Source organism: Triticum aestivum, chromosome 3D, assembly GCF_018294505.1.
Source record: "Triticum aestivum cultivar Chinese Spring chromosome 3D, IWGSC CS RefSeq v2.1, whole genome shotgun sequence".
NCBI classification, from domain to species: domain Eukaryota; kingdom Viridiplantae; phylum Streptophyta; class Magnoliopsida; order Poales; family Poaceae; genus Triticum; species Triticum aestivum.
In genome coordinates this window covers 64876471-64891529 of record NC_057802.1, presented here as the reverse complement: position 1 = coordinate 64891529, position 15059 = coordinate 64876471, and the positions used below count along the sequence as shown (strand labels likewise).

The 15059-nt window shown below is 48.3% G+C and overlaps 2 protein-coding genes across 4 annotated transcripts; one reads left to right on the top strand and one right to left on the bottom strand.

Moving 5' to 3' along the window:
- Window positions 1-892: 892 nt before the first annotated feature.
- On the top strand, window positions 893-4997 carry LOC123077447 (zinc finger CCCH domain-containing protein 17). 3 transcript variants are annotated; one of them, XR_006436618.1, is made up of 8 exons: window positions 893-1443; window positions 1754-1849; window positions 2491-2580; window positions 2682-2930; window positions 3014-3193; window positions 3858-4442; window positions 4523-4623; window positions 4707-4997. XR_006436618.1 is itself a non-coding variant. In XM_044499729.1 (7 exons), the coding sequence occupies exons 1-7, from the start codon at window positions 1042-1044 to the stop codon at window positions 4870-4872; spliced, it is 1284 nt and encodes a 427-aa protein (XP_044355664.1). In that variant the 5' UTR covers window positions 894-1041; the 3' UTR covers window positions 4873-4997. The 3 variants fall into 3 exon arrangements, 1 of the variants encoding a protein (XP_044355664.1); XR_006436617.1 differs by having other exon boundaries at window positions 3858-4623; XM_044499729.1 differs by lacking the exon at window positions 3858-4442 and having other exon boundaries at window positions 894-1443.
- Window positions 4998-8239: 3242 nt separating this feature from the next.
- On the bottom strand, window positions 8240-10705 carry LOC123074137 (cytokinin dehydrogenase 1). Its single transcript, XM_044497062.1, has 3 exons — window positions 10000-10705; window positions 8858-9539; window positions 8240-8767 (listed from the first exon to the last, which is right to left on the bottom strand). Exons 1-3 carry the CDS (start codon window positions 10592-10594, stop codon window positions 8470-8472), a joined length of 1575 nt encoding a protein of 524 aa, XP_044352997.1. The 5' UTR covers window positions 10595-10705; the 3' UTR covers window positions 8240-8469.
- Between the last annotated feature and the right edge of the window lie 4354 nt (window positions 10706-15059).

The following is a 15059-nucleotide window of genomic DNA, read 5'->3' as shown; positions in this document are numbered from 1 at the left end:
ACAACAACCACCTGCACCAACAACAAACGCATCCCCCCCACGAATCCCCACCATTTACTGTCCCTTGCTGCCGCACAGATCCAATGACATAAGAGTCGAATGGAAGCACACCCATCCCACCCGAAAAGCGTCTACACCAAAACGACCGTGCTGAGGAAGTTGATGCCACAGAAACTGCAGAAACCCTAGGAATCCCAGCCCGCCATTTCCGCCGCCGACGACCTCGAGACGACCTAGACCCCCGGCGATGAGACAGAGAAACGAGAGATGCACTGGGTACCTGCAACGCCGACGAGGGCCAGCAGCGAATCCCCCCGCGGTCCACCAGAGATTTGGAGAGCCGTGGCGCGATTTCGCCGTGGAGCGAGAGCGAGGGCGGAGGAGAGGAGCGGAGAATGGGGGAGGAACAGGAGAGAAAGGGCGAGAATGGCTCGCGTTTCGGAAACGGCCGCCCACGATCTACGCCACGCCCGCTTACATGTGGGTCCAAGCTCGTCCGGATGCAGACAAAACCGCCCACGATCGCGCGGTTGTACGAAACCGACCAGGCGACACCTGGCGCTCGCGCGAGGCCGATCGCAAGCGATCGTGCGGTCGCGGGCCGGCCGCCCGGTTCGTGCCGCCCGCCTAGGACTGTACCTGGGCCGCGAGGCTGGGCACCTGTGCCGACAAGGCACGACCCGTTTATTTTTTTTAATTAAAAATGGCCCAAAATAGTCTATAAGGCCTAAAAAGCACCCTGCCACGCGGGCCAAATGTGCCGGTGGGCCGGCACGCTTACAGTGCCTTGCCTGGGCCTTGCAGAGAGTTATACGATCCATATACTAAGCGTGCTGTCGTGGGCCGTGTTGTGCCCTGTCTGCTCGCAACCGCCGCCTCATCGAAAAATAAAAAGTTCACAACCGCCTCGGAGAACATCTCGCTCCTTTCCGGCCAACAATACGCCGCGCAGACGCGGTCACAGCCTCCCCGCACCACCGCGATACCTAGCGCCGCCTCGCCCCCCGCCGTCGCCGCGCCTCCGCGAGACGGGACCCCGCCATGCCGATCTCATCCTCCCTCTCCGCGCGCCTCGGCCCTGGCCCCGCGCCCGCGCGCGCACGATGGAGTCCTTACGCCCGCCCCTCCGAACCCCGCAGGAGCGGCGCTGGAAGCGGCTGCGCCAAGGCCTCCCGCCCGCCCCTCCGCCTCGAACCCGCGACGGCGAGACTCCTCGGCCCCGCGCGGAGGGCCGAATCCCGCGGATCGAGCCGCGGCGCCGCGTTCGGCACCGCAGCCCCTACACCTGCACGACGGCGGCTTGGAGACCTGAAGAAGTCGGACCGGAAGACGGATCCCAAGCCGGCGGGTACGAATCCAGAGCCGATCCAGGAGCCGCGCGTCGAGGAGAGCCGTGGCTGCGGCGGTTTCGCTTTCCTCTGCGCCCTCGCTGGACACAAGGAGGTGCGTGACTATTTCCCTGCGACCCTGTCCCTCTTCGAAATCGATTATCGTAACGCGGCGCTGTTCTGATTGGATACTCAGATCCTTGTGCGTCAAATTAGCAAGCCCGTATTTACTTTGTAATTGCAAATAATTTGTAATTGCTTGGATAATTAGCAACCCCCGTTGTTACTTTGTACTTGCAAATAATTTGTAATTACTTGGATAATTAGCAAGCCCGTTGTTACTTTTTATAACTGTTAAGAATCTACTTTGCTGCAAGTAATTGTGCAATGCTACGGGCTCTTACGGTTTTTATCGGATGCTGCAGGCTATTACTGGAATCTCTATGCCGATGGGGTCCGACAAGCTCTACTCTGGCAGTGCCGATGGCTCTGTTCGCGTATGGGACGGCAACTCTGGCAAGGTAGCTGGGCTATCCGCTCTCGGGATTCCTCTCAGACTCTTTATGCTCGGTTCACTTTTGGGGTCGTGTCTGCGTTGATTCCTGCATTGCCTCTGCTGGTTGATTTCTGCTGCCTGATCAATTGGGGAGTAACTCTGGTTGCTTGAGGTGGTCGATGTGCCGATGGGCTCAGATAGTGCATCGCTTATGATGGTTGATGTGTGCTGACTGCTTGATCAACTGGGGAGCTCCTCTCATTCCTCAGCGCGTCTGATGTACCCGTTGATTCAGATCAGGTTGTCATTTGGCACGCCTGGGGTCGACAACATGTCAGATTGATTTGCCTTGGAGGCCTTTCGCCTGTTTGTGATAATCAGTGTGCACCGGATCAGTCTCAGGAGGTGATCAGGCTGGTTGACTGACAGGCAAAGCTCTCTGGGGTTAAAGTTGTACTCTCATTGCCAGACGGCCATGTGTTTAATAGCAAGAAAGAAAAAGAGTAAAAAAAAAAGAAATGAAAAAGAGAGATGAGCTTTAAGAAGAGAAGGTTCTTCAAGAACAAAGGAGAAACTTTAAGAAAAGATTGCTGTGTAGTAGAGAAAAAAAAAGAGAGTTTCTAATCTACTATGTTGCCCTTTCTATTCTTAATGTTTCTGCAATAGTGTGTTGATGTCATCAAGATGGGAGGGAAGATTGGCTGTATGATCACTCATGACAAGTGGGTATTTGTTGGAATCTCAAAATCCGTGGAGGTATTCTCAATTTTACTGGGAGTGCAAGTCAATCTTATGCTATATATTGAAGCGCTATTGGGTGTTGAACTATTGTTCTTCGTTGTTCCGATGGTTTCTAGGCATGGAACATACAGACAGGGATGAAGCTAAGTCTTCAGGGACCTTCTGGGCTTGTTTGTTCCATGACTATCAAGGATGAGATGCTGTTTGCTGGCATGGCGGACGGGCGCATCATGGCTTGGAAATTTCCTGCTAAGGAGATCAACTCGGAACTGGTGGCAATCCTTGCTGGCCATGACCGTCATGTGATTTCACTTGCTGTCTCAGCAACAAGGCTTTACTCTGGCTCACTTGACAAGACAATCAGAGTACGAAAATGCTGCAGACCTGCTGATTTCTGTTGGCTACTGAACATTATGTTTGTGTCTGATATATTCTTGGTATTTATCAGGTATGGGACCTTAAAAATCTTCAGTGTGTCCAAACACTCTCTGAGCATAAAGCTGCTGTTACTTCTGTGCTTTGTTGGGATCAGAAGTTACTATCTTGCTCTCTGGACAAGACCGTAAAGGTCTGGGCTGCTTCAGAATCTGGAAGCCTTCAACTCATGCATACCCATTCCGAGGAGCATGTAAGTTCTGCAGACTTAATTTACATGGATATTTCCATCAGCGTTATTTTCTGAAAACTTCATTGAAAATTCCAACATGAAAGCTTATATTAGCTGCAACTTTGTGTTTTTATCAGTGGTAGTATGATATTGTCCTTAACTAGTCTGATTGAACAGTGTAAACTGTATGTGTTGAATATTTATGGCTTATGTATTTCTTCAGGTGCAGTAACAGAAATGATATTAAGGTTAATTTTAGTGGTAGGTTAGGTAAATATTTCGTGGTGAATGAGTAGGCTAATCTTTAGCCAGAGAATATGCACGATTATGTGTAAAATAATTTACTGAATTGCACTTGCTACATATAACTATGTTGTCGTACTTTTGTTTTTCTTTATTTCATTTATAATTTTTTTGCTTGATATGTGCTAGTAGATTGAGCAGCTTCTATCTGTTCTCACTGATCCCACAATTCAACCTAGTCACAATTACTTGTCTAAAATCAAGTGGAGGATCTTTGCAGCTACTTGATATGTGTTACTGGATTAAGCAGCTTCTATCTGTTCTCAAGTGATCCCACAATTCCAGTAGTCGCAGTAACTTGTCTCAAATCAAATGTTAGATTTTTCTCATAGTTATTATTGCTGGATCAATCTTCTGATGTTATTGCTGTCGGTGCATGAAGGTCTCCATTTCTGGAAGTTGTGACTCCATCTGCATTCGGTCAAGCATTATAGTTTGCACAGTATGCCTTTGTTACATGTCTGGCACGTAGTAGGTGTTCTTCCTAGTATGCTGGGAATTTATCTTGTGCTATCGAGCAGCAGATAAAGGGTTTGAGCCTAATAGAAGCTCTCTTTCTTGGGAATGGCTGCCATCAGCCCATCAGTCTGCTGAGCTCATCTGTTTCCCTGACTGAAGAGTTAGTATGGGAGTATGAAATAGATATGTAAGTATCAGCAACGTCATCAGTCTGCTGAGCTCATCTGTTTCCCTGACTGAAGAGTTAGTATGGGAGGATCAAATAAAAGTGTACCGGCAACGTCAGAATTGTTAGGAACCTTCATACAGCAGGAACTAGATGCAATACCAGAGCAATTTGTTCTACGAAAGTCTGAATGTCCCGATGTCCGGTTATTGGCTTTCTCAAGTATTTCTCTTCCTGGAAGCATGTTTGTCCGTGTACGTTTGTAAGCTCTGTTATGATGTAGTGCATGATGCTAGTGTCCTTGATAAACTTTCTGCTTTGTTATGGTCCTTGGGGGCAATGGTTTGTTCCTGAACTTCCTTTCCAACAGTTAATCAGTTGCTTTCTAGTGTTGCTAAACCTGCATCCACCCTCCTTTGCAGGGGCTACGCACCCTCTTTGGCATGCATCGTCCGGGAAAGACGCCGGTTCTGCTCTGCTCCCTCCACAAGAGCAGCCGCGTCCGCCTGTTGGACCTGCCATCGTGAGTGCCATTCAGAACACGCTGTCAGTTGTCTCTGCTTCCTCCTCACCAGTAACCTGCAATTACTTGTTCCCGTCTTTCAGGTTCGAGGAGATGGGCACGCTCTCCTCCAAAACAGAAGTGAAGACCATCGAACTCTCCCAAGGAGGGCCATCGAGGCTTCTCTTCACTGGAGATGGCGCGGGCGAGCTCAAGGTGTGGATGTGGGCGCCCCAGGGCGAGGAGTCCCCGACACCAGCGCTGCCATAAACGTCAGCTAGACATGCATAGGCATAGTCGATCATGCTCATGCATGCGCTGAGCTCCACCGCTGTGCTATGTAGAAATGTAAATTATTATGCCATTCAAGTAAAATAACAGCTCGTCATTTCCCATGCACGGTCTGGAAAGCCTGACGAGCAGTAATCCATCGATCCATTTCCCAACGCAGCGCCATAAACTACTCCCGCCCCCCCGCTTGAGTTGCGTGCCATCCATGACGTCAACCTATATATGGCAATGGTGTGGCGTCCAAACAAGCGATTGCTCCATTTACGTGCCCGAACACAACGGTATGGCAAGCATCTACACTAGCTTTACAAAGAGGCCTGAAGCATCGCTGCCTAACAATTCTAGTTCGTGCGATCCAATGATAGGCTCTGGCACGGGCTTGCGTATGTGCGATGGTCACCGATGCTAATCCAGTCTCTTATGGCCAACCGCCTTTCGTACGCTCAGGTCAGCAGTGCTGTTTTACCTTTGCTAGTTGGCCTCCTGAATCTACGCACACAACGTGGTTTAGTCAGCGGCCCGGTGCATGCATCTGGCAAGTGCTTGCGAAAACAAGCAAAAGTTCTGGCCGAACCGCTCTCTACTTATAGCGGCCGGCCAGTAGCTGGAGTTCCAGAGAACCTGAGCATGCACGCACCTTGCCGATGCCGCGGTGCTCCACTGTTGACAAATTGGCGTGGCTGTCCGCGCGTAGTGGTGGTAGTAAACTCATTCGCACCGATGGTAACGTGTGGCTAATTCCCGGCCGACAGGGTTACATCTCTGTCGACTCAACTTAGCGCGGCGTCAAGCTGAAGCTGCAGTCTCAAGTTGTGTGCGATTTTAGCAGCAACCTATCCTTTTTTTTTCTTCTTCTCTATTTCTTGTTTGAGTTGGAGGAGCCTTTCTTGTTATCGGCGTCAAATGATAGTTAATCGTGTATTGGCCATTTGGCCTTGTATTTTAAGGAGATGCCAGTGCAGTTTTAGGAAACACGTCTCAATCTGTGCTAAATCTCGAAGCAAAAGACAGTTGGAGCTTTTCTTTTTCAGTACAAACGAAACGTCCATTGCAAATGACGGTGCCCGGCCTTTTCAAGCAAACGAACGTGGCGTGAGTTGTCGCCTTGCATGTCCTTTCCATCACACGCCCACTTTTTTTTTCATGAAACTTTCGATCCGTTCGTCATGCCATGGCGGTATGAAGAACACAAAAATAACAAAAGAAATTACATTTATGTTCATAGACCACCTAGCGACGTTCACAATCACTGGAGCGAGTTGAAGGCGCATCGCCGTCATCGCCTTCCCTCATCGGAGCCGGGCAAAACTTGTTGCACTAGACAGTCGGAAAGTTATCGTGCTAAGACCCCACATAACCAGCGCACGAGAACAACAACCGTCGCCGATGAAAATAAATGTAGGTCGAAAGAAATCAACCTGTAGACGACAAAAAATACTGGATCCAAGCAGATCCACCGAAAACCAGCACCGACCGAATCTCGTGAGATTCGTCGGAGACACACCTCCACACACCCTCTGAAAATGAAATAAGGTTCTCCCGATGAAATTAATTCTTATATCCAATCTTAGTTCCTAATTCTAAGTTAATTCTTATTTCTAACACACATTTCAAATTGATATGCAATTTTAGATATCGAGGATGATATTTTAGATTTAGAGATGTGTTACATATTTCCACGTGTAATAGTCACCTTGAAATCAATTATTCTTAAATGTCTGCGATGTCTTTTTTTTTAACCACAAACAGAGATATTTTAACACACACCCTTACATCATGTTCGGTAAGAATGTGTCAACGACCGTTAAGGTTAATATCGACTCCCCATTGTGGAACAATACATTACGTCATTAAGGATGATGGCGACGAGTGAGAAAATAAGAGAGGGTAATTAAGGGAAACCAATTCTGTTATGATCTTTTATTCGTTGCTACCAACCCCATGCATGAATATGTGCTCCTAGACTATACTAGTCAATGTGTACGTGCAATGCACATTAATTTGGAAGTATATATTAAGTGCATGCGGATATTAAGTAGGGTATTATTCACGTGTTATTATGTGATTAGCAGTATATTTGGCATGAAATTAACTGCACGCTAAATGTGATGAGCGCTCGACATTGAAGCAGTCTAGGTCGTTGGATTGACATGATTTGATGGCCGAGATTAATTGGATCTGCCCCTTTGGGTCTTTTTATATTGGTAGTTCAAAGTAGTTCACATGTCATTAGTAAAACATTCATAAAATTTGTGAATTTTCAAAAATACTAGTTTGCTATGGATAGGACACATCAGAATATGTAGAATTTCTTTTCATGTATCTACTTTTCGTGTTTGACTTTGAGTAGTGAGCTTGACGGGGTAGACATGTCACATGGACGTGCTAGAAGTCATGTACACAATTCATCACAAATATGATGTGTTCGAACATGAGATGCTTTGAGTATGAATTCCTGGTCTGGATGGATGTCATATGAGACTACAAACATTATCAAACACGATATCTTAGCTTCTCTCTTTAGCTTTGGAGGCTGCACAACAAAAAACACAAAGATACTTCTAGCTGCTACGATCCGTTCATGGTATGAAATAAAGTGCGATGGTGTTATACCATCATATATGGAAGGTCTCTAATATATTACTCCTTCCATTCCACAATATAGTGCATATAGATTTTTTTTAAGTCAAAATGTGCCAACTTTGATCAAGTTTATAGAGAAAAATGTCTACATCTACACTACCAGACACGTACATTATGAAAACATAACTCATGATGTATCCAATGATGTGCATTAGGTATTCTAGATGTACCTATTTTTCTCTATAAACGGTCAAAATTTATAATGTTCGACTTTTAGAAAAAAAACTATATGCACTACATTATGGAACGGAGGGAGTATAGAAAGGGTTTGTCTAGGGTACATCTAGATGTGCCTCAGCTATTGCACATCCAAGTGACACAAGCAAGCATAGAAAGAAAAAGGAAAAGAAAAGAAAAATATTCACACGAATCTTCGTGTAAGATCAATGATATAAGACTTAGATGTGCAATACTTATGGCACATTTAGATGTGCTTTAGCAAAAACTGTAGTAGAAAATGACAATTAAGTCAACTAAAATCCTTCCGTTTTTAACACATTGAAATAACTTGCCTTAAGTGGACGCTCTTTTTTTTCCAGTGAAAGTGGATGCTCATTTAGCCAAAACCCTTGATCAGTCATGGATAGCTCAGACTAAACACTCCCCTTACCCCCTAGGAGGTCAGTTGGAGCAATCATATAAAAGAGCTCAAACAAATAAAGGAACAAGACATGCCAAAGTCCTCTTCTGAGCTCAAATGAAACATTTATCTGGCAAAGTGTACATTGTTGGAGCTTTGTTCACACTTTTGCTTACAGTAGTACTATTAATAACGGGTACATGTGGAGATTAAAGCTCGACAGAGCATATTATTAGCGTACAACCTACTATCAAATTTGCTATTGCATGAGTAAAAACGGGAAATTAAAGTTAAACTGCTGTGTTACTGTCCACACGTTAATCCACAAGTAGTAACAACTAAATTGCATCTACTCAAAGGAGTAGGTTGAAGATGTCTTGGCCAGGGGAGAGCAGCCTCTTGGGGTCGTACTTGTCCTTCATCTCCACGAAGCGCTGCCACTTGCTGCCGAAGTGGCGGACCCAGTCACCGTGGGCCGTGTAGTGTCCCAGGTACTCCTTGTACCCTATCCCGGCGAGGTCGCAGAACCGCAGTATCTTCTGGTTCTGCGCCTCCAGCCGCTTCAGGTCGTTGGCCACCGACGAGAAGAGCAGCGACACTGCGTAGAACACCTCCTCCGCCGGCGTCACCGCCGACATGCCGTCGTCCCACCTGAAACGACGACCGAGCCAGTGTCAGTTAAGTGCGTGATATATACCATGCAGGATCGCATGCATGCATGTACGATGGACGCGTACGTACTTGGATTTGTTGAGCGGGTAGACGACGAGAGGCCCGGCGATGTCGGTGCCCTGGAGGATGCCCTTGAAGACGCCGCGGTCGAAGTCGGCGATGCGGGAGCGGGGCACGAGCACGATGAGCCAAGGGTGCGGGACACGCCACAGCCCGATCTTGTCCAGCGCCACCTCCTCGCCGTGCACCCGGTCCAGGAACTCCAGGTACGACGCGTCCCGCACGAACGCGAGCCCCTCCTCGTGCCTCAGCGTCGCCAGCACCGAGCTGAGCTCCTGGTCCACGGACGCGGCCGTGGCGCTGTCGTAGTTGAGCGTCGTCTCGATGACGTACACGGTGGTGGCGTTCCTCGCCGCGGCGACGGCCACGATCCTGGCGACGTCGGCGTCGGTGAAGAACCCGCCCGAGTTCTTCAGCCCGGCGGCCAGGCTGTGGTTCACGTAGACCGCGCCCTCGAGGTAGCTCATCGGCCCGAACGCGCCGTCGGGCCCGGGCGCGGCGAGCCGCTCCTGGTCGGCGGAGAAGGCGGCGAAGTCGGTGTAGACGAGCCGCGCCCACCGCGCCCGCGTCGGCGCCGGCTCGAGCGCGATCCGGGCGCGCACGATCACGCCGAACTGGCCCAGCCCGCCCAGCGCCGCATCGAACAGGTCCGCGTTGAGCGACTTGGAGCACGTCACCATCTCGCCGTAGCCTGCACGCGCGTTAATTGCACCGTGTCAACGCAAAGGTGCATGCGGCCGGGCCGGGTAGAGTAATGGAGTAATTTAACGCAGAGGGGAAATGTCAAAGTCAACGTGTTGTTGGCCGCCGGCAAATCTATTGAAATTTGAAAGACGTCGACGCCGGCTGCCCGGCCGGCCCAGCAGCCGCCAGCTGGTCAGCTGTAGTAACTACCACTATCAATTTACACTGTACTCCATTAATTACTATTAAACCATCCATTAATTAGTACTCAATGACATTTTTTTACCGGCACCTTTTGAGACTGCCGTGTGCGTAGAAGATGAACGAGTTGCGAGTTGCACCGAAACAAGTTATAGCTATTTTTGCAGCATTGCAGTGTGGGGTACGTAACTACTTGCGAGAGGGAGTTGCTTGTGAGCGTGGTGCATGCTGGTGCGTGCTTGCCCATATCGTGCGCGCGTACGTACCGGTGATGACGTCCAGCTCCAGGGCGTTGGAAATCTGGGGGCCGTGCCGGTAGGTCTGGCCGCTGATGCCGGCGTTCGAGAGCGTGCCGCCGACGGTGAGGTGGAGGTAGTCCGTCCACGACCGCGGCGCGACGCCGCGCTCCAGCGTCGCCCGCAGCACGTCGATCCACATCTGCTCGCCGCCGGCGTCCACGTACTGGCCGTCCGCCGACACGTTGATGCGCGCCGCGGAGGACGGGCCGCCCAGGGAGGGCATGTCGACGACCACGCCGCCCGGGGCCAAGGCCTGCCCCATCACGGAGTGGCCGCGGCCGCGGAACGAGATGGTGTAGGGCCATGCCGCGGTGGTGTGCGCGGCGCGGAGGAGCGCGGCCACGTCCGCCGGGGACGACGGGAACAGCACGGCCGCCGGGAGCGCCGCCGTGATGTTGCCGAAGTCCGTGGAGGCCGCCAGGGTGGCGTTTGGGTCGCTGCGGAGCCTGCCGGCCGCGGCGAGCGCGGCGAGGTCGCCGTGCCACGTCTGGCCGTGCGCGCCGTCCGGCGCATGAGACGCCGCGGTGATCAGCGCCACCAGAAGCACGTAAACGATCGCCATTAGCGCTTCGCGTTTAGCTAGCTAGGCGCGTTAATGTGATGATGATGATCTGCTGGGTAATTATCCTGTGGTGTTTTGCTCCTCGGAGTTGCACCCCGTATATATAGCCGGCCTACGGGGGGAAGATGGATCGGCCGGTGCAACATAAACGTATGCGTTAATTCTCCAAGATGCTGCTACGGCGGTGAAAGTTGAGGCCTCCTTTTTTCACAGGATAGTAATATCATAGTTAGGGAAGTCATGATAAATGAAATGGTATGTATATTAATTCCTATAGAAAAAATTATGTCAATTGTTTCATAAAGTAGGAATTTTTCTGTTAGCTCTGAGCTATTTTTATTCCTTCGAAATGTGAAGGATAGAAACAAATCCTACACAAAAATAGGAATCCAATTCTTCAAAGTCTTCAAAGGAAATTTTTGTATTCCTATAAGATTTCTCTATATCAAAGGAAGGGCTCATTGTTTATCGCCTTGTTTATTGATTGACCAGGGGGAAAAATACGTGCTTGTTTGTGATCTACGTGTGCCAATCTGTGTGCTCGTGTAGTTGTGTGTACTGCACTGATAATATTGGATCCTTTTTTTTGTGTGTGTGTGTGTGTGTGTGTAACCGGTACTGCAGGCCGACTCTCTAAACATTTGACCACCATGGACAGCAAAGCTCTCGCCACGTGGTGAGCTGGATATTTTAGGTTTGATGTCACTTCTTTCTCGTCTTGACATATATTTATAAACAGCGTTTGATGGAAATGGCAACAGATTGGACAAAAGAGATCAAGTTTTCATCACCTTACCCGCAAAAAAAAAAAAGTTTTCATCACCTCACCTAGTTTCTTTGAAAGTTGTTTAGCACTTGGGCTAAAATATCCTGGAATTTAATTTGGCAATTTGCCGTTTTCTGGAGAATTTAATCCAAATACAACAGCTGGTGAAAACCATTTTCGTGTTGCCATACTGAGTCACCATAAAGTTCTACAACACGTAATGCAATTATACAACTAGTAACAGGATTTTTGGCTACCACAGAGAGCAAGGTGTATTGCCACTGGGCTGCATTAGGTTTCTTCCAGATTTCATGTCATTTTAATCACATTTTTTTATATTTAAAAACATTGCTTGAGAAAATAACAATAATAGACTTTACTTGATTGTGACACACTCCCTCCATTATGAGGTGTATCAATTTTTTCTTCTAAAAGTCAAATCTTTCTAGGTTTGACCCATTTTATAGAGAGAAATAACAACATGTATGATACCAAATAAACAAAATATGAAACATATTTATATTTTATGGTGACATACACACACATACACTCACCCCTAGAACGCACGCACGCACGCACACCCTATCCTTATGAGTACCTCCGAGATACTGAGCCGACATCACATCTTGAGAGCCAACATTACATCTTGAGGTTGGCAAAGTCACCACAGCTGCCTAGTAGTCAACGAGAACGTCTCCTCCCACTAAACGAATATCGCCGGTAAGCCTGAAATAAATTCAGAAAAATGTGAGCACAAGTGCCAAATCTAGGAGTTGAACCCTGATGGCCCGGTTCCACCAAAAGGAACCTAATCATCTGAGCTACGATCACTTTTGTCTCAAAAAAAAAACTACGACCACTTTGCTATTTTATGGTGAATTTATGGGTACTAATTTGGTATTGAAGATATTAATATTTATGTCTATAAACTTGGTCAACAATAGAGAGATTTGACTTTAAAAAAAATAATGCACCTGGTATTTTGAAACGGAGGGAGTACTGATTTTCTTTGCCTCGTCTAGTTTTTTTTTTCAAATTTATTGCTAGCTCATGACTATAATATCTTAAAAGTTACTGCCATATCCAGGCACCACAAGGTCTAAAACGAATAATATATATTTGATGTGATCGATCTATGTTATAAAATTTAAACTTCTAAAATTTCATAAAAAGTACGACAATCGCAAGCATTATGTGAAAACTTATATTTTCTCAATAAATAAACGGGCCTTCCCTATTTCTATAAATAGAAACCAAAAGCTGCAAGGTACACCTCGACAACACATCAACCACTAAGTGCCATCATTTCAGAAACTTACATGTCATACTGTAGTGCATGTATGAATGTATCCTTTTCAGCCACAAATGGTCATATTGTTTGAATTAAACTTTGACATGTTCACACATTATATACTACAACATGTGCACTACGTGTGTCCACAATCTCTCAGAGCTTTAGGCACTGTCAAATGTGTTGTCTCGATCGATGGATTCAGCATGCGACAAACGCATCTTTCTAACAAGTTCAGGCATCCATAGCATGCACGTCTACGCACCACATCTAATCTGAGGAGGCCATTAATTAGTAACGCATAACGTTGCAGTCCGCTGGATCGAACGTATCATTGACCATTTCCATGTCACACCACACAATCTATGCATCTATGCCTACAGCGATCGATCGGTCTTGGGAGCATGCCCCTCTCACACGTACCGAAGCAAGCAGTGGCGTGTCAGGCTCTTCTTAATGCTATTTCTGGCCTGCCCGCCCAAGCCGTAAGCTATAGCTCCATGAGTATCTGCCAGCGCTACTTACAACCATGAGTGAATTGCAAAAAACCATCACGTTTGGGGTTTATCTGCGGAAAACCACCAGGTCCTTAATCATTTGAAAAAACACCGCACATTCAGTAAACATTTTGCAGTTTGCATTGAACAGGTGATTTAGCCTATTTAATCACTTTCTGACATGTGGAGCCTGACTGTAAGGAGCTGACTTGGCAAAATAATCACACATAGACCCCTAATAGATTTTAAAAAAAGCAATCAGCCCCCGGACCATGCCCGGCAGAGCTCGGCTCCCGTCGCCGCCGCCGGAAGACGCCCGCCGACCGGGCGGTCGCGGAGACGAGGAGAAGGTGGAGCGAGGAGGAGATGGATAGGAGTGAGCCGGCGAGCGCGGCGTGCGCGTCGCGGTGGCCGACGGCGACGACAAGCAGGCCGGCGCGTCCCCGGCAGAGCGCCATGGCCTCCTGCTCGGCGCACCCATGACACAGCGCCACGACCATTCCCGACGAGGGTGGAGCGAGGAGATGGACAGGAGTGAGCCGACGAGCAAGGCGTGCGCGTCCCGAGCGCGTCACGGTGGTGGGCATCGACCGCGGGCAGGTCGGCGCGCTCGTGGCACAACGACACGGCCTCGTGCTCGTCCTCCTGCTGGGCGCGCCCGCGACACATCACCATGACGCGCGACGGCTGGGCAGGTGGTCTGGCATCGCCAGATCCCAGCGGTGGTCTACGGTTCGTGAAGCAGCGGTGGGCGGGGCGCCCTGGATTCAGGCGGATCCGGCGACCCCGGTGCTCGGTGGAGCTGGAGCGGCCCCGCTCGCCGTTGACCTCGTTCGCCTGCCCTCTGCCCGGCGGCAGAAGCATCCAAGCCTTGTCGTGAGGACGGCTGGACACATCACCAGGGCGCACCATGCTGGGCAGGTCGGCCACCGCGACGCGCCTTGCCGGCCGGTGTGCCCCCCTGTCGCTGCGCGCGAGGAAGGAGATGCCCTTCGTGGGGAGGGGGAGGGGCTTGATTGCTTTTTTTAAGATCCAGGGAGGTATATGTCAATTTGTTGCCAAATCAGCTCCTTACATTCCGGCCCCACTTGTCAGAAAGTAGTTAAACGGGCTAAATCACCTGATCAGTGCTTTTTGCAAAAAGGTTTACTGAATGCACGGTGATTTTTGCAAATGATTAGCGACCTGGTGGTTTTCCGCAAATGAAGCCCCAAATGCGGTGGTTTTTTGCAATCCACTCTACAACCATATAGGATACCTTTCGTGTAGAGGCAAAATCGAAGCAGACACGAATACAAATGGATATTATTCATCTTGTATAGTTGTATCTTGTAACATTTTTCTTAGAATTATATGAGAGTGGAATAGTACTTTTATTTCCTTCTCTTATTTCAGCCAGTGTTGACTTTCTTGTTGAAGGTGTTTGCTCGGAGTTCTGCTTATGGGTTGATAGCCCTACGTTTAGATTTCGGTTGGACCAACCAACATCGTCATGCGAGCAATGATTTCTTTTTGATGGCTTTGTCTTGTCACACGTTGCTTGAGTGATGAATTAATGTCCACAGTCATAGAATTGGTGGTAGAATTGTGGAGGTGCTATCGCGAGGTTCGTCCAAATACGAATGGCCTCGGGTTTTCCTTTTTCTTGTTTAAGCTGATTTGTTGAGTATCAATGCTTGATATTGTTTAACATTGGTGTCACACGTCCCTCGCACTGATATACTCCCTCCGTTCCTAAATGTAAGTCTTTTTAAAGATGCCAACAAATGACTACATACGGAGTAAAATGAGTGAATACACACTCTAAAATATGTCTAGATACATCCGTATGTTGTAGTTTATTTGAAATGTCCAAAAAGACTTATATTTAGGAACGGAGGGAGTGTTATTGTGTGAATCCTCCTTGTTGAA

Bases quoted from the DNA above. Each gene is read 5' to 3' on its own strand.
- LOC123077447 (XM_044499729.1), top strand. From the start codon at position 1,042: ATGCCGATCTCATCCTCCCTCTCCGCGCGCCTCGGCCCTGGCCCCGCG. The intron at 1,444-1,753 runs GTGCGTGACTAT...CGGATGCTGCAG, and splicing joins CCCTCGCTGGACACAAGGAG to GCTATTACTGGAATCTCTAT. The intron at 2,931-3,013 runs GTACGAAAATGC...GGTATTTATCAG, and splicing joins CACTTGACAAGACAATCAGA to GTATGGGACCTTAAAAATCT.
- LOC123074137 (XM_044497062.1), bottom strand. From the start codon at position 10,594: ATGGCGATCGTTTACGTGCTTCTGGTGGCGCTGATCACCGCGGCGTCT. The intron at 9,540-9,999 runs GTACGTACGCGC...ACGCGCGTGCAG, and splicing joins GGAGCTGGACGTCATCACCG to GCTACGGCGAGATGGTGACG. The intron at 8,768-8,857 runs GTACGTACGCGT...TCGTCGTTTCAG, and splicing joins TACCCGCTCAACAAATCCAA to GTGGGACGACGGCATGTCGG.